At 34.8% G+C, this 21,951-nt stretch overlaps 1 protein-coding gene across 5 annotated transcripts in view; it reads right to left on the bottom strand.

Annotated features, from left to right (window-relative positions):
* Nucleotides 1–21,951, bottom strand: part of ADK (adenosine kinase) — a 499,304-nt gene that overhangs the window by 112,861 nt on the left and 364,492 nt on the right. For all 5 annotated transcript variants that reach the window (XM_079135963.1, XM_079135961.1, XM_079135964.1 and 2 more), the window contains one exon: nt 2,149–2,184. In XM_079135963.1, coding sequence (XP_078992089.1) covers nt 2,149–2,184 — 36 coding nt within the window. The remainder of the gene's footprint in view (nt 1–2,148; nt 2,185–21,951) is intronic.

Here is a 21,951-nt window from a genome sequence, read left to right on the forward strand (position 1 = left end):
TAATAAAGTGCTGATTAGTAGAAAACAGAAGCACGAGTTTGTTGACTGAATATAAACCAGGAACATTCACAACAAGAAGTTCATGAGGAAATCAAAGTATTATTTGTCATATTTATTAAACATTTATTTTTTAGTGGTACTGGGGATTGAACCTAGGGGTACTCAACCACTGAGCTACATACCTGGCCCTTTTAATTTTTTTAGATAGGGTCTCACTAACTTGCCAAGGATGGCCTTGAGCTTGCAATCTTCCTGCCTTAGCCTATGAAGTCGCTAAGATTACAGGTGTGCACTGCTCTGCTCAGCCCACTAAACAATTTTTTAAAAAATTATTAATTAGATACTATTGGACTAAGACAATTTGTTATGCAACATGTTATATTTCTAACTATCTGCAAAACTGGTTATTTCATAGAATCAAAATATACCTTTTATTATAGCAGTAATTTATGTTATATGAATTTATGTTCTATCTGTACTTTTTATGGTATATAAATTTGTGTTTTATAAGCTTTGATCTGTGGAGAATTTTTATTCATCAAGAGAATATAAATTTTTAATATTAAAGCTTAACATCAGGGTTGGGGACATAGCTCAGTGGTAGAGTGCTTATCTAGCATGCATGAAGCTCTGGTTCAATCTTCAGTATTACAAAAAAGAAAAAAAAAATCCCCAAACCTTTAACATCAGTAAAACCACCAGTGACTGAAAACATTTATCAAAACATTTAGTTTTTAAACTCAATACTCCCCTGATTACATTTTGTCCTGTATATCAATTGTCAGTTTAGAAATCACAAAGTGACACTTCAGACTACAAAAACAAACCTTGGACATCCTTTTCTACATGACTCAACTTTATATTCACTAGAATACTGTAAACAAAACAAAACAAAACAAAAACCAAAAGAAACTACAGTTTTCAATAATTAAGTATTTTGAGGCTTTCCTACCCTAAAATAGTTCTTTTGCAGGATCTCGAGAGAATATTTACACTACACACTTTGTAAAGAGGAAGCTCTATTCTGGTTTTATAAAATCCTGATGTGGGAAAATGCATGTGTATTACTTTGCTGCTTGATAATGAATCTGCCTTTAGTGCTTTTAAGTAAGAGTTCTTTCACAAGTTCATATACCTTTCTTTAAAGAGCTCAGGGTAAATTTACAAGTGTTATCAATGCTCACAGCTTCTCTAGATGGTAAACAATACTCAGGATGCAAAACAGAGTTCCTATTAAATTTTAAAAAGTTATTATCATACAATATTTCAACTTGCTACAAAGAACATAGCATTCTATGTAGTTCTGGTTCAATAAATATCATAATCATAAATGATTCACCCTCAGTTAATTCTATCAATTAACCTGGGTTCATAGTGAAGCCAGTGTTTTCCAACAATTAATTGGACAATGGATATTACACAGATAAAAATATGGTCTTGAGTGTTTTCTTAATTTTGCCAACAATAACCACATGGAGTTTTGAAATCTTGACAGTATAATGCTTCTTACAGGAAAACAGAACGAAGACCAGGAAATTAAAGTCAATTATCAATATTTTGTCTCAGAAAATTTATGTATATTTTATGTTATCTAAGATAAAGTGAAAGAAGAAAAAAGATTTAAACAGGAAGTTCATATGAGCAGGATTTAAATTAATCAGCTCCTAACAACTGTTAAGTACAACCTTTTGGAAATTAATTTGCATAATGATTATCTACATGTGATAGGGTTGAAATTATTTAAGCGACATTATATTTCACTATTTAGTCTTGTTCCACCACTACTTTAGCAGTGAATCCTTATGAAATGTAATGCAGCTAATGAGGTAGCTTTTTAACTGAACAAACTGACAGGCCCCATATCTGCAGAGGCAGCTTGAAACTGTGCCCAACCTCTTGGCTTCCCAAGAGGCTTTTCAAAATTCAATAAATAACATCTGTAGGCGATGTTGGGTGCAGACCTAGCAGAGTGCGTCATAACACTGTGCTGGCAGAACAAAGAAACCATGACGACTGCCAAGTTTCCATGGCAACTGCTGCGAGGCTCTGAGAGTATAATAGCACATCAATCACTGTCCAAAAGAACTTCATTATCAGCTAGAAAAAACCTTTAGGATCTGTTTAGTGTGCAATTGTGGGTTAACTCACCTCAAAGCCTTGCTCTCTAGCAAAAGTGGCAGCTTCCTGGAAAAAAAAAAAAAAGAACAGTTAATTATAAAGTGCTAGGTAATGAAGAAATAATCCATTCTGAAACTCATTCAGTCTTCCTTTTACACAATTATCTCAATATACCCACATAGTTCAATTTTTATTCTTATACCAAAAAAGATTTCTTTCTTCTCATGGCATTAAAAAAAGAGGTAGCATAATGTCAACACACTTCACAAGTTGGAATAAAGAAGATGTAGTGCATGTTTTTACTGTAGCTGCTACAGTGAGTTCAGGTGTTCTGACCCGAGAAAGAAAGACAATCATTTGAAACCTAAGGAACATACTTGGTGGTTATATTTTCAATTAAAACAATACCTTTCAGAAAGTTCTTTTGGAGAGAAGCCTGTCTGCTAATAAACGTATAGATTCAGAAAATCACCATTTTGCAGTCCCCATGATGAGATTTAATAGACAAGGATCATTAATGGATGCTAAATTCATTGGGTAAAAGGATGACAGGGAATTGGGTCTTTACGTGGAATCAAAGTATCACAGATTATATTCTGTGGTCACAGGGAGCAAAGCATAACTTTAAAATGGAAGGATTAAACTGTCATCACCTTAACCCAGTGATTGATCCTATCACTTATCATCACTAACAGTGGGATCACCAAATATTTTGTGCCTTTTGTAATGATGCAGTATGAAGCTCACAGCATCGCCTACAGAGAATTCTGACCAAAGATTTTTAAAACAAATTAACCAAAACTTTAGTCCAACAATTGCAGTCTCTGAGAAATACACAGGATAAGGGGAACAAATTAAAGGATACACTGAGAAACCAATGGACATATCTATAAGGTAGGACATCCACAGGAAAACTAGCTTAGTCCTTTTACAAAGGCTGTGTCTATAATAAATGGAGAGGAGAGGCGAGAGAAAAATGAACAAGAGGAATATACAGACCTTAATTGGACCCTGATTTAAACAAATTAGTTGAAAAAGGTATTTTGGGGACAGCTTAAGAAATTTTAACATAAAAATGAGAATTAGATAATATTATTATCAGTTTGATAAGGAAAATGACCTTAATTTCTAGAGATGTATCCTGAAGTATTTAGGGATAAAATGTGATGAAATATGCAATTTACTTTAGAATACATTGCAAAAAATAAAAACCCTAAGTGAAGCAAAATTGGCAAAATATTAACAACTGTGAAATCTAGATGTATATGGCATGAGGGAGTTCAGTATAGCTATCTGTGTATTTGAAATTTTTCATAATAAACAGTTCAATAAACCCCAGTTTTCCTTTTATATAAGATGACAGGGTAGTCAAGATTGATCACTTAAAAAATGGTCAAAATATTTTAATAGCTGAAGTTTTTCTGGATTTTAACTATCTTAAGAGCACATTAATATATACCCTAATGCCTTTATAGCAGGTTATCAAATGACAAAAACACATCTGTGTAACCAAATACTTTCCCTTTTACCTTTGATTTATGTACACATTTTAATTTTAGGACAGACAGATAATGGAAGCAATATTACTTTTCAACTCTACTTGCCTCTTGAAAGCAAAAAAAAAAAAAAAAAAAAAAAACACTGCAGACAACTGTCAAGAGCCTCTACATCTTAACTTACATTCCTCCAAAATTATCTCTGCCAAGAGATATTAATAGAAGGATGGGATTTGAGCCTGAGTAGTGAGCAGATCCAACTCAACTAAAACGACTGCTGCACCAAACCATGTAAGGCAGAAAGTACAGTCAGTGTCTCCAGCACAACTCTGGGTACTACCTACATGTTGAGGAAAACACTGAGGAAAAAATATATATGTATGCACTTCTGGTCCAATATAATAATAACACAAAGATTTAGAGAACCATTTTGAGGGTTAGAAAAAAATCAAAATGTGTGATTACAGCTGAAAACCAAAGTTAACAGAAAGTGATAAGCTGCAAGTAAACTCCTTAGGCGATTCGCTGGAATCGCTCCAGTCTGACCAAGTTAGACTCAGCTGATAAAGACCACCCAATCCCCAAGACTGAATTATGATCTTGACAACTGGCTCAAGCGAGGCTATCTTCTTGACAATTTACTTACAACAGAACTTTGTACATTACATAGTCAATAATATTTGCTGTCTGAGATAGCAAGGCAAAGGATAAAATATCAATGTAGTGTTTTCTAATCTGTCATAATTAGCCAACTAATTCCTATAGGAAAAAGACAACTGAAAAGCTCTTCTAGAACTACTTGTTTATATGGAATTTCGTCAGAGCCATGAAAGAACCCCAGAGGACTATAAACAAAATTAAAAACGAAGAATCTGTAGAATTAAAATTGCACTTAAGATATAAAGACTGAAAATCCAGTCTTTTTTTAATGTTCATTTTTGTTCATATAATTTTAATTAGAAATTAACTATACTCTGACATGGTACAGAATCAACTAGCTTCAAGAAGACACAAATATAAATGTCAAATTATTTTTTAAGGAAACAAAGCCCTAGGACATATTCACATCTGTAAATAATTCCAAACACCAATATATTTCTGGCTGAGAAAGGACATGTTTAAGAAAAGCAAACTCAATTTTCTCTTAGTGCAACCATGCACAAGTTTGTGGATCTGTGTCCTATCACTAGAAAAGCAAAGCACTTGTTCTGTGGCTTGAAATGATCTTATCTTCAGACTTCCTCCCACCTTTCTTTGATCTTGGGCTGGTGCCCCAAGTCACTCCATTAGAGAATGCAGCTGGCTCACACTAGTGCAGACTTTCCCACAGCTAACCTCTGATCTGAAGGTGTTTGTAGATACAATGATGGAACAACATTTATTTTTCCCTCTCAGCAAAACAAACAAATCAACACAGGGGAACAGTCTGACCCAGTAAGCATTTTAAGCAGAATTTTTGTTCTTACTGTATGAAGGAACAGAAAGAAAAGGCATTACATTAGAAACAAGGAGAAAGAATGGGCATAGTTAGTGGGCAGAAGAGTAAGGCAGGTTCCAAATATCAGGGGGAATTCCAAGCGAACTGATCACATTAAATTGAAAAGGACTTTTTAGTGTGCTATCGCAGTAAAAGTGAGAAAAGAAAACAAGCAAGTCCCCATCTGTGCTGCCCCAGGGCACCTCGTACTGAGTTTCACAAATCTAATGAAGCAGTCAGGTTAAAATCCAACTGCAGAGTAGATGTGACATGTGGAGAACAGCTAGGGTTAGAATAGAGAAGCAGGGCGGTTCCTAATGCAGGTGATTATCCATGTGATAATCATTATATTTACAGGCTTTCCATTTTAGATCTGACATCAAAAATCACAAAGGAGGAGGGATTAAGGAAATAAACAACCAACACGGAGGCTTTCCTTCTCCCCTGAGAGTATAGCACTTTCATTCATGCATGACAAGCAACAAAAGCAAAACCAAACCGGCCAGGAAAGAGTATTTCTGAGAAGGCTGGATTTCACATTAACACTTCTTTCCATTTTGATAACTTTCACTATTATTCAGTTTCTCAGACAGGTCACATTTTCAGAATCAGTTCCCATTGTTGTCTACACTATAATACAGTATCATTTTTGGTTTACAATGAATGATACTCACATAATATGTCTTTTACAACAACAGAGTCATTTTTTCCTTCCTGGAATTGAGTGTTGTGAATAAAATGACATATAATTAAAGTCTTAGACACTCATCTACCCTACACCACTTAGGATTTACAGTGGGCTTGCTGCTTCACCAAACAGGCTAAAAGGGTACGGATAAAATAACCATCATATATGGTTTTTGAATTGAGGTTTTTTTTTTTAAAAAGGGCTGAAAAGATGGAGAAACTTGAGTGCATCCTTGTAATCACTGAGGACAAAACTATTTTGTCTGATAATCCAAGTTCTTATTTATAAAATAAATTTGTGACCAAAACTTAAATTAAAAATCACTATTCAGACTCTGATTTCAATTCCAATTATTTGTAACTAGTTATATATAATACAATTTCTATATACTGACCTTATATTCTGAGACTCTGCCAAATTCACTTGTTAATTGTTGGAGGATTTAATTTCTTGGAGATTTCCTACATAGATGGTTATGTGAGTCATCTGTATGAAGACAGTTTCATATTCCTATTACCATACCACAAAGATATTTTGAGAATTTAACAAATGCCTTTAAGACAAAAATTCACTTTGCTCCAGGGTGATCCGAAGGGTATGACTAAGTACCACCACAATCAGTTGAAGACCCTATCCTACCACTTCCTGCTCTGCACTTCAAGACACTGAACCCAATTTAGAACTATTTATCTGTCTGCTTATGTTTCCATCCTGTTTTTCGATCTCAGATCAGAGGGGTCATGGGCACAGGCAGAAATTTCACATACTAAAACAAAAGGGGAGAAGGTACAACTTAGAACCAGAGTAAGATTATTTGAGCTTAACCACAGAAAGCAACCCACCCATCAAAAATGGGACTACTATGTTATTCCAGTACAAGAAGTAAACAGAATATTCTAGAATTTGGTGGTCTGGTTCTCACTGGAAGTCCCCATGATCCTCACTTTAGTTGTGGGAGTTCAGAGCTTTGGGAGAAGCCAAGGGAGAATGGAGCCACCAGATCAGTTTTGCTTTTTCATTTTGTTTGTTCATTTCTCCATCTGACAAATATTTATCCTCTAAATATAGTTTTAGGCTAACAGCATCTGTTAGCTCAGAGGCATATCATACTACAGCTGTTGCAGACCTTGAAATAATATTAAAATGACTCCATAATATAGTCAAATGGAAAGAATACTGTAACTTCTAAATGGTGTGGTATAAAAGAGAGTTTAAGACAGAATGGTATCTCTCTCTCCCTCTGTATGTCTAGATCTATGTATAAAAATCTTCATATATATTAAAAATTCATATATTTGGAGATAAATTTAGAGGTATAGTACTCTTTTTGAATGGCTTTGAATGCAATGAATGTTATACCATTTAAGATGCAGTTAACAGTCAAATGGAAAGAATACAGAGTCAAAAGACTTAAAACTAGGGTCCCAGTTTTATACTGTATTTGCTATATAATCTTGAGCAAATTATTAAGTTTATCACTTTACCAATAAAGTTGTGGTTAACAATACCTATTTTATTGTGTTGTTGCTAGGAAAAAATGAAATGTTTTATGTTAAAGTGTAAAATCGTTTTTGCCTATTGAATTCAAGTTCTTGGTATGATCTCAATATAGTTTAAAAAATGATTTTAGAACATTCAGAGTACATTCAATAATTTGTTCTACTTGTGGATCACATGTGTAGGAGGTAGTCTCCGACATGGCTGCCAAAGATCCCTGATTCTGGTATTTGAACCCTTGGATAATCTCCTCCACTAGACTTCCTTCTAAGAGATATATAACAAAGGACAGTATACATTTTATCATCCTCTTGATCCCATTTCTTCTCTCTCTCAGCCTTCACCTTAGGGAAAAGAAGTAGCCATGTTGTACCCTCATGGAGAGGTTCACAACCACCACCTAGTGAGGCTTGCCAACAGACACCTGCCTGAGCCTGAAAGTAGATCCTCTCCCAGATGAGCAGGAAGATGACTTCCACCTGGGTTAGTTACACTGTGACTAGAAACTTATGAGAAACCCTGGGTCACAGGCACTGAGCTAAACTGTGCCTGGATTACCTGTCCACATTTTATATATTGAAGTCCTAAACCTTAGAGAGGTTTAATAACAAGGAAAATTCATATAATTTCTCATTCAAATTATGTTAATAAATACTTCAAAGCAAGTGTGGTCAGCATATCAATCACAGAGTGAGCAAATTTTAGGAAGAAAATTTGGATGCATGCTAGCTAAATGGTTTTATACAGCTGATTATGATTAACCATTTCTTCAACAAAGATTAAATAAGAAATAGTATCTTTTGCGTTGAATTCACCTTGGGGGCATCAAATGTTGTTTTTAATTTTCAATGTCTTTTGTTATTGTGAAGCAATAATTATGTTACTAAGACCACAGTAAGATTTAGAGCTAGAATCCTTGGGTGAAAAAAAGAATCAAATTCAAATACCACTATAAGGTCTGCAACAGCTGTAGGAGAGATATACCTCCAAGTCATGCTGAAATTTAATGATAAAGAAATACCTGCTGTTTCTTTCTTTTCATACCACATATATCATAACATAGAGACTTATGTTGCTTAAGCCTCTAAATGTTTTCTCATGCTGTTCTTTGGACTGAGTTGCCTTTCTTTATGCTATCTACAAAAATCATTTATATACTTTCTTGTGAGACCATTAGTGCTAATACTTTTTAAAATTTTATTTCTTATGAGGAAAAGTTTAAATTTGTAAATAAAGTAAATGAAGACTGAAGAAAATTAAGTGAAGTTTGAGCCATGGGAATCCCTTTTAAAAATACATTTCATTCACGAAAATATCTGTACTGGTTTTTCCAACAAATATAATATACAACTTTTTGGAGATTTTCAACCTGTGCTCTGACATTTATTACCATATGCTTCCTGTCTGCAGAATGCTGAATAGAAATATTATTTAACATTTATTGAGTGCCAAAAACTCTGTGGGGCAATATATAGCTATAAAGACAGTCATGGCCTCTATCCAATAGGTTTATAATAAAAATTAGATAGACAGTATATAAATTAAACCTCAATAAATGAGACTGAAAAAAACATTAGGCGGTCAAAACACAGGCCAAAAAATAGGTTCAGTTTACAAGAGACTTAACCCTTTCACAAAGTGGTTTATTAGCGGATTGGTTTATTCTAGCAAGAGTTGTTCATTCCCACCTTTAAGTATATTTAATGGTGGCAACTAAAGGAAAGTTAAGCTAGAGCAAGTGTTTCATCACAATTTAAGATTGATTAGCTAATTAGACTAACTTCTTCTAATACAACACAGTTTTTAGTTTTTGAAAAATGAGAAGAAGACAGGCTAAGAAAATATTCATGTATGTAGTATTGGGTATTTTACTTCATTTTTAATGAAGTAACGTGCTTGGCATAAAGGATAACTAATTTGTTTACTTAACAAATGTCAACTCTTCTTCTTTGTTTCATTTGACTCTCACAAAAATCCTACAAAAATAGGTATTGCATTCATTTTATAGATGAAAACCTGAAGGTTTAGAGAGATTCAAGTATGTCTAAGACCACCCAGCTGGTAAATTGTTCAAGCTGAATGATCTGTGATGGTCTGCTACTGAGGGACTCTCTAGGTTTTACATATATCAAAGTTTTTATTTTGTCTTTGTTTTTGGAAGATATTGCACTGGGTACAGAATTCTAAGTTGATATGTTTTTTTCCCCATGCTCCAAGGTGTAGTTTGTAACTTGTTTCTATGATTATTGTCATTTCTTCTCTTTGTTGCTCTGTATGTCTTTTAAAAAGAAACCTGACTGCCCTCATATGATTTTATCATTGAATTTTTGCAATGTGATTGTGAAGTACCTTAGTTTTTCCCTCACTTGTTTCTTCTGCTTTGAGTTTGTTGAGCTTTTTGGATTTGGAATGGGTTTATAGTTTTCACCAAATTTGGGAAAATTTCAGCTTCTAAGTTTTCCAGTACTTTTTCTACATTATTTTTTCTCCCTAGGTCTCCAAATATGTATATTAGGTCACTTGAAGTCCCACAGATCACAGCTGTACTGCTTATTGTTTTCTCAATCTTTTCTCCATACATGTTTCATTCTAAATACCTTCTATTGTTATGTCTTCAAGATCACTAATCTTTTCCACAGCATCCCATCTCATCTAGTTTAGTTTTCATTTCTGCAAGTTGTATCTTTTTTTTTGTGTGTACCAGGGATTGAACTCAGGGGCACTCGACCACTGAGCCACATCCCCAGTCCTATTTCATATTTTATTTAGAGACAGGGTCTCACTGAGTTGCTTAGCACCTTGCTTTTGCTGGAGCTGGTTTTGAACTTGAGATCCTCCTGACTCAGCCTCCTGAGCCCCTGGGATTACAGGCTTGTGCAACTAGGCTTGGCTATTTAAAAAAAAAATTTTTTTTTTTTTTTTTTTTTTTTTTTACTACTTTATGTGTCTCTCCTAAACAGGCTTATGTTTTCTTTACCTTACTGAAATATAGAACATATTTAGAAATGCTCTTTTAACATCCATGTCAACGAACTATAACATCAGTTGTGAATCCATTTCTATGAATTAATGTTTCTTCTCCTTATGATTGTATTTTCCTATTTCTGTACATGAACAGTAATTTTTTATTAGATGCCAGACATGAACTTTATGTTTTTGGGTGCTGGAGATTTTGTCTTTTATTATATATCTTTGAGATTTAATCTGAAATTCGGTCAGGTTAATTTAGAAAGAGTTTGATCTTTTCATGCTTATTTCCAAGCTTTCCTAGGTGAGATGAGAGCAGCTTTTAATCAAGAGCTAATCTGGTCCCCTACTGATGTAATATCCTTTGGAGTACTAAACAAGATGTACCATTTATTGGAGGTTTTCCACTCTGGTTATTGGGGTCATAAACTATTATTGGCCTTATGTGAGTTTGGGGAATATGCTGCTGGTTCCTTTCCAGTGGTCTTATCCTTGGCCTTGAGTAGTTTCTCACATACATGTGCAGATCCCTGCTCAGCTGAAAAGTCAGGAGGAACCCTTTGCTGATATCCAGGGTGTGTACTGTGTGTGCAGCTTTCCCTTCTCTGCTCCTTTCTCTTGAAAACTCTAGCCACCCTGGCCTCCTCCTGCTCTCAGCACTATTTCAATTCAGTTAAGATTATTCTGCTTGGGATCCCCTTGACTAACTACACAGCAGACTGGAAACTGTCTCAGCAGAATGCTCTGGCATTTTTAGGGATTATTCATTCTTTCCTTTTTCTTAGGGATTCTATCTAAGCATTGGACAGCAGTACTAACTGCTGACTGCTGTCCAATGTATGAAAAGTGTCGTTTTATATATTTTGTCTGGTTTTTGCATTGCTTCAGAAGGGAAGATAAGTCTGACCCCTTTTACTCCATTACTTCCAGAAGATGTTCAGTGTGGATCCATGTTAAATAGAGATCATAAAGGGTCCTGGAACATTTGGCAAGTAGGTAATCCTTCATTTATTGGTTTAAAAAGTTTAACTATCAGGCCAAAGACAAGATAGACTGATTGGATACATTATATGTGTCATACTTTCCTTATATCTAATTGTACAAAGGATATTAGCCCTTCATTTATAGCTGTCTTATTAAATAATAAACATTTTTACTTTACTAGTAATCTACATTTGAAACCCTATGAAGAAAAATGCTACTCAGGTCTAAACTCTTCTTTACTTTACATATTCTCTATTATTGTCAAAATAATAAACCATCTTCGCTTTTTCTCTCCTGCTCTTCTCTTCCAATCAATAGAAGGCTCTACTACAATGTAACACCCATACATTATGCCAGGTCATAATGTATGTTGCTACCAGCAACCTGGAGAACAAATTGAGCCTGCCACCTGTTTTTAGAAATGAAATTTCATTAGAACACAGCAATGTCTATTTGTTTGCATATTGTCTACAGTTGCTTTTATGCTACAACAGCAGAGTTGAAGTTGAGTAGTTTGACAGAGACTATGCTACCTGGACTTTTATAAGAAAAGTTTGCTGACCCCTGCATTATGATATAACTAGGATATTTATAAGTTCCAAAACAGACTTCTTTCTCGAGTTACCAGTGAAGAATGGAAAGTTATTTAGAAAGCATGCTGTGAGCCTTAAAATAAGTAAAATGTATATGTCTTGTCAGACACTGGCAAAACAATCTAAAGCCAAAATTGCACTAATAAGAAGGCAGTAAAAGGTTAAATAACCAATTCTTATAAATATGTTTATACAAGACAATTTAGAAGGACTTCACAGATCAGATGCAAAAAAGGACAGAAGACTTTGGATGGGGAGAGATCAACATTGTTTTTGTTGTTGTTTTATTTTTTGGTACCACGGATTGAACTCAGGGGCACTTGATCATTGTGCGACATCCCCAGCCTGTTTTTTGTATTTTATTTAGAATCAGGATCTCACTGAGTTGCTTAGCACCTCACTTTTGCTAAGGCAGCTTTGAACTCGCAATCCTCCTACCTCAGCCTCCCAAGTCACTGGGATTATAGGCATTGCAACTGTGTGTGGCAACGTTGTTTTTAAGTACCTTTCTAATAATTCCTTTCTCTCAGTTCAAATGTGCACCAAGGTCCTTATATTTTTCACATTACATGAACCTTCTCACATCTTCCAGATGGAATCATCACAGCCACTGTAAATCTCACCTACCAGGGCTACTGGTGCTAGTTTGGAAATTTTACAGAATTAATTCTCAGAAATGAAGGTAAAAACAAAATGAAAGCAAACAGCATATAAAACACAGAAATGAACAAGAACACAGGATACAGTGTGTTCTTCCTTTTTTTGTTTTATAAATTTATTGTGAATAAAGTAGTGAGGGAAAGGCTTGAGATATGGCAGATTAACAAGGACTTTAAAGAACATGAAATGGTTTGTAGCTAGTTCAACTGACACAAAAGTTCCATTATTCTTTGAGTCTTTTAGTTTTTTGCAGAAGAAGTGGGAACAGAATTAGGAATTCCAGTAATATTCACAGTCCAAAACAGTACAGGATTAAGAAAAAAAGAAACTTAGAATATTATATTGTAGGGCTTATTAACATAACAAAAAAAGTTAAAAACAAAGAAGCATGTAGTTGTCTATGCCTAATGAAAAATAAAGGTAATTTCTCCTAGGTTATGTATGGAGAATATTGTATGCTGAAAAATTTAGAGAAAATGTTCACAATAGCCAGTGAGAAGTAGTAAGGACAATGATGAAAGTAATCAATGCAAGTCTTTTAAATAAACAAAACTCCACAAGTACAAAGAAATAAGAGAAAAAATCTAATGTTCATGAAAAGAAATTTACCAAGTATATGTTAGACAAAGAAAAAAAAATCACAGAAAAATGAAACAATGGAGCACACAGTAGGTGCTCAATAAATGTTAAAATTGAAGCATGACTAACATACCCTTGCTGAAAACAAGCAAGTTTTAAGAAATGCAGAAAACTTCTGCCAAACCTATATTGCATTTGACACCAAAATAGGGTCAATCATTTTAGTCCACAGAATGGAAAAAAGAAATATACCAATCTTACTACCATACTGACCCTCTTATTAGAATCTGAGATTAACACATTATCCAATTGTAGTAGTTTGTAAATGAATAATACAGTGGGAAATGAAGGTATAATATAGCGTGGAGGAAGTACTGGCATTTTGATAATAAACACTGTAACATGATTGAGATAGCAGATAAGATGAGGAATTATTTTTGTTAACAGTCATTTTGACTTACTGGACACAGTATTATAAATTGGTTTTCACCTACCCCCATCTCAAGGTCACCATCTCAGCCTTTATTCTTGGTCTTTTAAAATAGGGCTGAATCTCTACCCTCCACCGCAGGGAAAAAGGATTTCTGCACAGTGTAACATTTTAAAATATTTATTCTAAAAAATGAATACTCATTTCACTCTATTCTTTTAGAAGTTTATTTTCAGATCCTTTCCAAATTTCTGTGTACCTTCGATTACTATTCATTTTCTGGGTAAACATTTTCTCTTCTTCAAGTCCTTGGTCAGTTTCCCCCAGTTACTCCTGCAAATTTAAGGCCTTTCATTTGAATTTTCTAACTCCACTGGAAAATCTAATAGGTAAAAGATGAGAATTTGTTGATGTTTTTAGAAGTTTTTCCACACTTTCCTAGAAAATCTCCTCCCTACTTTTGCCTATCTTCTTTCCCCTTCTCTCTTATTTTTCTTCTTCCTCATTTGCCAAATTTCCTAAGTGTAGTCTTTCTCTAGAAATTCAGTTCTCAACTGAGAAAAGTCTCATCTTTTCTCTCTTTACATTTGGGGGGAAGTTCATTCCCTTTATTCCTTTCATTGACATAATCAGCAGATGTCCTGCTTCACTTCCTTAGTACTTTTTTGTTTTGGGACTGGGGATTGAATCCAGGGGTGCCATGTCACTGAGCTACATTCCCAGACCTTTTTATTTTGAGACACTAAGTTGCCTAGGCTGTCCTCAAGCTATGATTCTCCTGCCTCAGCCTCTCCATATACCTAGGATTATAGGTGTATAACACTGTACCAAACTTTTGACACTTTCTTTTTATCTTTGCATTGACAAATTCCTAGTTCTGCCCAGTCCATTATTTAAAGCATAAGTCCTATAATAGATATACCCTTGCTTCCAATACTACTGACTTAAAACTAAGTTAAGCCTGTAATAACTCTTGCATACATGACTGCTACATTCTCTTAACCAGTCTCGAATACCAGTCTTTACCCAGTTTGAATGTATCCTTGCACACAACAATTCGATTCACCTTCCTAAATATTAACTCTGATTAGTCTTTGCTTAAAGAGCTACCTACTGTTTCCTGATAAAAGTCTCAGTTTTACAGTCTGACTTTCAAAGGACCTCCACAATGTGCCCCTACTTTTCCTTCCTAGCCTGATCTTTCACTATTCCCTTATCCATGTACCAGATGCCACTCAAACTAGAAAATATGCTATTCTCTGAACATGCCCCAGGCTTTTTTGCCTTCATGCTACCTTGCACATGTAGGCACTAAATGAATTAGAATACCTTCAACCACTCTTGTCAAAATCCTATCCATCCCTCCAGGGTTAGTTCATCCATCTTTCTCTTAACGCAAAGGCTTTTTGAATTGTTCCTGGTCTGTCTTTTCTCTACCTCCCCAAGTGGCTTTCTGAATTGCACAAGATTTTTGCTTAAGTTGTAAAGGCTTCTCTTATGGCAATTATGTTCAGACAGAAAACAGTTATTTGTATTATCTCCCTTACTAGATTATTAATTGTTAGTGCAGAAATTCCTTTTTCACTTGGTATCCTCAAAGCAACTTGTATATTATTTTGCAATGTACAGATAATAAATCCTTGTTGATTTGCCAAATGATAAGGATAAAGCATCCACCTATGTTTAGCAAAGAAAAGAAATGCCTTCAAATATTTCTGCATTATGCTGACACTGACTTGATTTTTTGTGGTTCATACTCTGTGTTTGGGATCAGAGTTGACTGACTTTAGTGCTCTGTATATTCTTCTGCTACGCCAGTCCTTATGTTGCATATATTCTATTTATTGTCACCACCCCCACTGCTGCATTTATCAACTTTTTTTTTTGGGGGGGGGGGTACCAGGGCTTGATTAAACCCAGGGGCGTTGCTCCACTAAGCCCCAGCCCTTTTTTTGTATTTTGTTTAGAGATAGGGTCTTGCTGAATTGTCTGGGGCCTTGCTAAGTTGCTGAGGCTGGCAACTTATGTTGAACTTGCAATCCTCCTACCTCAGCCTCCTAAACCGCTGGGATTATAGCTGTGCGCCTCTGTGCCCAGCTTCATCAGTTTCTTGAAAACAAAGTTTTGTATCACTCTTTAGAACTAACTTTTTTTTGGCGGTATTGGGGATTGAACACAGGAGTGCTCTATCATCGAGCTATATCTCCAGAGCCTTTTTTATTCTGAGAAGGGTCTCACTTAGTTGACCATGCTGGCCTCAAAATTGAGATCCTCCTGTCTCAGCCTCCCAAGTAGCTGGGATTACAGTTGAGTGCCCTTATGACTGGTGAATTTAATAGAATCTTCACTAAAAAAGTAAAAGTTCTTTTGGTCATATGAATGAGATTTTCAAACTGCTAGTTTGATATGTTCAGTGAGGATACTTACACAGTCCATATTTTCTGCCATATCTGCAGTAGTCCTGGTTCTGGAAATTTACCTTAAAGAATTATGGTGTTTACTACATTTCTAAGCATTACACAAAAAATCAGGGAAACTAAAAGAAAATATCATTCCGAATTTTTAAATTACAATTATATTTTCAAAGATAGATGTAGTCTAGACATTATTTTCAGATACTGAATATCAAAGAGTATAGTATAGCAGAATTATAAGGATAAATGCCAAAGTTGCTCCAGAGACAGCAAAAATAACAAAAAACAAAAGTCATACAGATGAAATAACAGGAATAAATAAGTCCTGACTCAGTCTGAGCATTCAGTAAGTTATCAATGAAGTACAATTATACTCTCTATACTATTTTACTTTGTTGACATGCAATATTATGAAAATTGTGAAAATTTATAGCATGTGGGATCAGAAACCTAAGTCTAAATGACCCTACAATCAGCAATAACCCATAAGGTATACTTTCACAACTTTAAAATGATATCCTTTTTTTCCATCAAGTAAATAAATGCTAAATGTGATATATCCATGTCATTTTTACTGCTAGTACACACATTATAGACACCACACGGGTAGCTTAAGACACGCTGCTAAATTTTCTTATTTCAAAAGAAGATATTACACACAGGAATTTGGTATTATAAGTTAAATTTTCCAAGAACAAGATCTAATTCAGATAGTAAACCTCTTGGAAACAGAAGTTAGGAACTTCTACAGTAACAATCCTAAAAATCTTGTTGTGAAAGGAATCATCTGGGTTGCATCATTAATTAATATGAACCGTATCTCACAATCAGGGAAAATCAATTCTTGTTCAGTCAGAACAGATTAGTGATGGTTTAGACACACAGGGCTTGAGAAGGGCTCACTAACGCAGTAGATCTTGGTAATTAGGCAGCACTGGAAGTTAGCAGGAGCAGGCTGAAGTAAAGGAGCCTGAATTTAGAACTAGTTTGCTTTAGTGGAGGGCTTCACATCTCCCATCTCCACTTCAAACTGGTAAGTCACTATAACTTTAATCTTTACCTAGACAATCAACACTTAACATGGTTTTTGTTATTGTAGAGATTTTGAGTAATCAATAATTTCTTCTCCTTTGTTACTTCACATTATTCTCTGCTAATCAATAGGTGATGGTAACCTATTCTTATTCTGAAAGGATGACAAGGAAAGGTAGGAAGGAGTCTCAGGAAAGCAATGATTTAGTCTTCAGAAGAGAACAATAACCATGTATGTGAGAGAATGCCAACAGTCTCAAGATCTGTTCTGAAGGTTTTCAGAAGCATCCTAAATCACTGTTATTTGCATAGCATTTGAAAACATAGCCACCAACGAAAACAGCATAATTTTCTGTGCAATTGTGGAAGGAAATGTATACTTTCATTAGTATCCCCAAAGCAAAATATGTACATTAAAGTGTGAGATGTGGGACCTGTGTTAGAATCAGTGCAGGTGTTTAATATTTGATGACTAACTCTGGTCAACTGTGACAATGTTAGATGCTATTTAGTACTAGATAGGCAAGGGAGGTACTATACAGGATTTCTCTTGATTGTGATAACCTGGGCAGATTTTTTAAAAAAAGTATCTGCTGTAGCATAAAGAAGGGAGTTAACTTTTCCATCTGCTTCAAGAATTTTAATAATCAATGAACACATTATATATCATTTATTTCTACAGTTACATGGCACTCTGATAGGCTCATCTGATTAAACAGAAATAAAGAAAAGAGAATTTAGATGAAAACAAAAATTAAAGTCAGGATATAGTATGTTATAATCCAAATTGAAAGGAAAAACAAAGCTGGGGTTGGTAGCACTTGCCTAAAATCCATCTACTTGGAGGCTGATGTAGGAGGATCACAAGTTCAAGACCAGCCTAGGCAATTTAGTGAGAACCTGTCTCAAAACAAAATAAAAAAGGGCTAGGGGCGTGGCTCAGTGGTACAGTACTTAAGCATATGTGAGGCTATGGGTTTGAGCCCCAGAATCATCCAAAAACAAAACAAACAAAACAACAACAACAACAACAAAAAACAACCATAACAAAACAAACAAAAGGAAAAGGATTTTGGTAGATATGGTTTTTGATCTAAGTCTAAAAAGACTGGTTAAAATTTTAGGTGAAGGTATGAGTAAGGAAAGACACAGCAGTACAGCATATGAAAGATGGGTCCTGAGAAGAGCAAGTGGTCCCAGTTGGCTAGGTTAAAAAAGATGAACAGAACAGTGGAAAGCACTAAGATATGAAAGGCAGATTTAGTCTGTAATGGGATAAGAGAACAGATTTAATTCATTAACTACATGGTACAGATAAGGGGGTGATAAATATTAAGGTTTTGAGCAGAGAAGTGACATATTAGGCTACCCTGCAGAAACATGGACTTAGAGAAGTTAAGCAGTGTGTAGAGTCAATGCAAAAGCCAAGGGGTGAAAATTCTTAGATGGCAGTTGAAAAAACAGATAAGCACAAAATAAATAGTGAAGCACAGAAATGATAACTTTCATGATATAAACAAAAAATAAACTTTAGGTGAACAATCAGCTTGCTTTCCATGTTTCATAAAATAATGGTTTAAAAGGAAAAAAGTCCTGGACTAGGAATCAAGAAACTTGGATTCCAGTTTTTCCTTTGCCTCTTACTTTCCCCCTACAGTGACTGGGCAAGACACTTCTCAGGTTCCTCATCTTGTTAATGAGAAGCTTGCAACACTTTCTAAAGTCCTTTCTAACTCTAAATTCAATGACCCCCCCCAAAAATATATATATATATATGTATTTAAGAAAATCTTCAACAACCAAAGTCAGACTATTTGGGATGGCCACTTATGCAAAAGGCCTGAAGATTATATTAAGAAATGATTGGGCCCAAGTCAGTGTGCAGATTTAAATAGCTGTCATTTTCTACTGCTGGTATCTTTTTATAAAAGGTAAAGTATCATTTTAAAAGATGCCAGGAAAAGATTCATTACTTCTAGAAGCCAAAATTCAAGAGACCTTTCTCCTCATTCATGGATACTTAAAACAAACTCTTGCCAAGAAAAACAAACTGTAAAATATAGAAGTTGGAAAACGTGAATCATCATTAGTATTAAAACCTACATTTAACAATCATGTTGCAGTTTCAAATTTACTGCTGAATCCCATTAGGTTTAAATACAAATTCAATAGGAATTTCTTATTTTATAAATGGCATTTAAATGTAGTCATAAGTAGAAACAAGAACCATATGATATATAAGTGATTTTGGTTAAAATGAAAAGAAGGATAAAATAAAGACATAAGGAGGCTAGAAGGTAAAGGAGAAGAACAACACAGAAACAGGCTGAATGCGAATATACTATAGTAATGATTATGTGGGCATAGTCAGAAGGCAAAAGGTTGTAAATTTGTATTTTATATCATGGATTTTCTTATTTGATGGGATTCTGAATTAATGCTACAATAAAAGATGAGGCACTTGTCATTTAAGAGGCAGAAATTATTTCAGCAGAACTCTGTGGCAAGTTCTTAAGGAATTTTACAACGTATGGAAATATGCACCCCATAACTACAAATAACAATTTGGGTTTTATTCCATAATTTCGATTTAACTATCTTTTAAAATTTTTATTCCATCTTCATTTCCATCATATTTATTAACCTGAAAAGGATTTTTAAGTGGGATCTTATTACATTGTTCTACTTATTAAAATCTATGTTTATTTATACATTTTTTCTAATATGACCCCTTGATTAAAAATCACCAGCATCACAGGCAGCAATCCTAAATTGTTAAAATCTTTTAAGTTCCTCATTTAGTTGTTAGGAGACCAGTTATGCAAATATTGCTTTATCAACTGAACAAGCACACATTAAAGATATAGTACTATTTCAGGAGCACTGCTGGCTGAATTCTAAGACTTGTGAATTGACTCTTTACATTCCAGCTTCTCTTTTCTTCCCTTTTAACTTTCATGGAATCTTTTGGCTCCCAAAGTTTTAAAATCATCCTTTAAATAATTTAGTGTCCCATAGCTTTATACTCCCCCCTCCCCTTTTTATGTTACTAACAGCAATTTCTTAGTGCTCTCAGGTACAGATTAGGGAAAGAAAAGAGTAACAAGTCGATCTGGAGAGGTTGAGAGAAGATGCAACACAGGAAGCTATTGAAGCTACCATATGTGGCCACGATGCTCAGGCCCTAGAAGCAGTGACCACCAAATTTTAAGGGCTCACAGGATTTAATAGCGAGCACTGCAGAACAGCCAGTGTAGACAGAATATAGAGGACCTGGAGAATGGTAATTCCCTGAGTGTTCTACTTGGTGTGTGTGTGAAAGCATCCTCAAAGTGACTTATATTTAAATGTTCCAGGAAAGGAATTTGAAATTATAATTCATATGAGGAAAATAGATTAAGTGACTTTTTTTTTTTTGTCTATGTGAAACTGAACATGACACACAAAAAGGCTTACCTCCAAAATAAAATAATGTACATATGACCAAGTGTATGGTATTAGTTGAGAACATATACCAAAATAGTGAGAAAAGTTCAAAGAATTTTAAAAAAAGATGAAATAAGTTTAGTCAGAAATGGTTTGGTGATAACAAGGATTTTGTTTGGAAGAAAAATAGAGTAAAAGCATAAGAGCAAATTGTATTGAAAGATGCTAAGTAAATCGCAGGACTGGACAGGGGCTATCAAAAAGAATAAATGCAGCACCATTAGTTTTCCTGGGCTTGAGAAGGTTTTCAGGTTTTGAAAATTAAAGGTGGAATATAATACAGTGCTTTCTTTATTTCAAGTGGCATTCTTCCAAATCTTGATGGGCTCATTTAATTTAAATAGCCTTTCTGGGAGATTTCTGAGATTCTGGCTTTTGACTCTAAGCAAAGAGCTGTTAGAAGCCAAAGATTCAGACAACAGTAAGATGCTTGGGGAAATTGATAAGTGAAACAGGTTATTTTCTAGACATACTTGTTGGGAAACTATCATACAACATTATTCCCAAAAGTAGTGGCTTTCAAGGCCATGACAGCAACCATAGTAAAGTGTTCACTTTATTTTGCAACTTGCCATACACAAAATAATGCACATTCCTATTTTCTTAATTCAATTTCATTAAAAAATGGTAATTTTGCTGGGCACAGTGGTGCACGACTCAAGGAGGCCAAGGCAGGAGGATCAAAGTTTGAAGCCAACCTTGGCAACTTAGGGAGATGTTGTCTCAAAATACAAATAAACAGAACTGGGGATGTACTCAGTGGTAAAGTGTCCCTGGGTTCAAATCCCAGTACCAAGAAACAAGAAAAAGAGAAAGAGAAAGGTTATTTTGTGTCCTAAAATGAATATCATTTACAAAATAACATAAATATAACATGGTGCTTTTGAATTCAGACTTAAAAAAAAGTTGCTTGAAGCATCTTACAATGACTAGAACAAAGTAAGTATTCAATGTCAATCCATCTTTTCATTTGTCAAGCATCCACTTTGTGCCAAGGCAGGGGCAGTGGTAGAAACTAGTAACAGATGAGATTGAGGGAGATCAGACTGAGATTTGGTGGTGTGGAAGATGGAATTTCTGAGAATGATGTTTAAGTTCAAAACCACAGAAAAAGAAAGAGTTAGCTAGGTGAATAACACTAAATAATGGGGTAAATGTAGTCAAGGCAGAAGAAAGAGCTTGTGCAAAGAGCCTGAGGGCATAGGAGAAAGAGCTCAATTGTTTAAAAAAAACAAAGTAGGTCAGTGTGGCTGGAAAATAGTGGAGAGACAGTGTTAAGGATTCTGAATTTTGTTCTAAGCGGAAAAAACAAAAAACAAAAACCAAAAAACCAAAACAGAATACCAAAATAAAACCATATCACAATGCAAAGAAAAAATAATATTAAATGTAAAGTCAGATTCAGAAAACAAATTTAATTTTGCCCTTGACTTGGTTCACAAGGACAGTTTTAAAGTTGAGAGTATAAAATATAATGCAAGTGTACTTGACACAAAAAACATTGACTCAATTTCTTGCCAAAGCAGGCAT

The sequence above is a fragment of the Sciurus vulgaris genome (assembly GCF_902686455.1).
Source record: "Sciurus vulgaris genome assembly, chromosome: 4".
Lineage (NCBI taxonomy): Eukaryota > Metazoa > Chordata > Mammalia > Rodentia > Sciuridae > Sciurus > Sciurus vulgaris.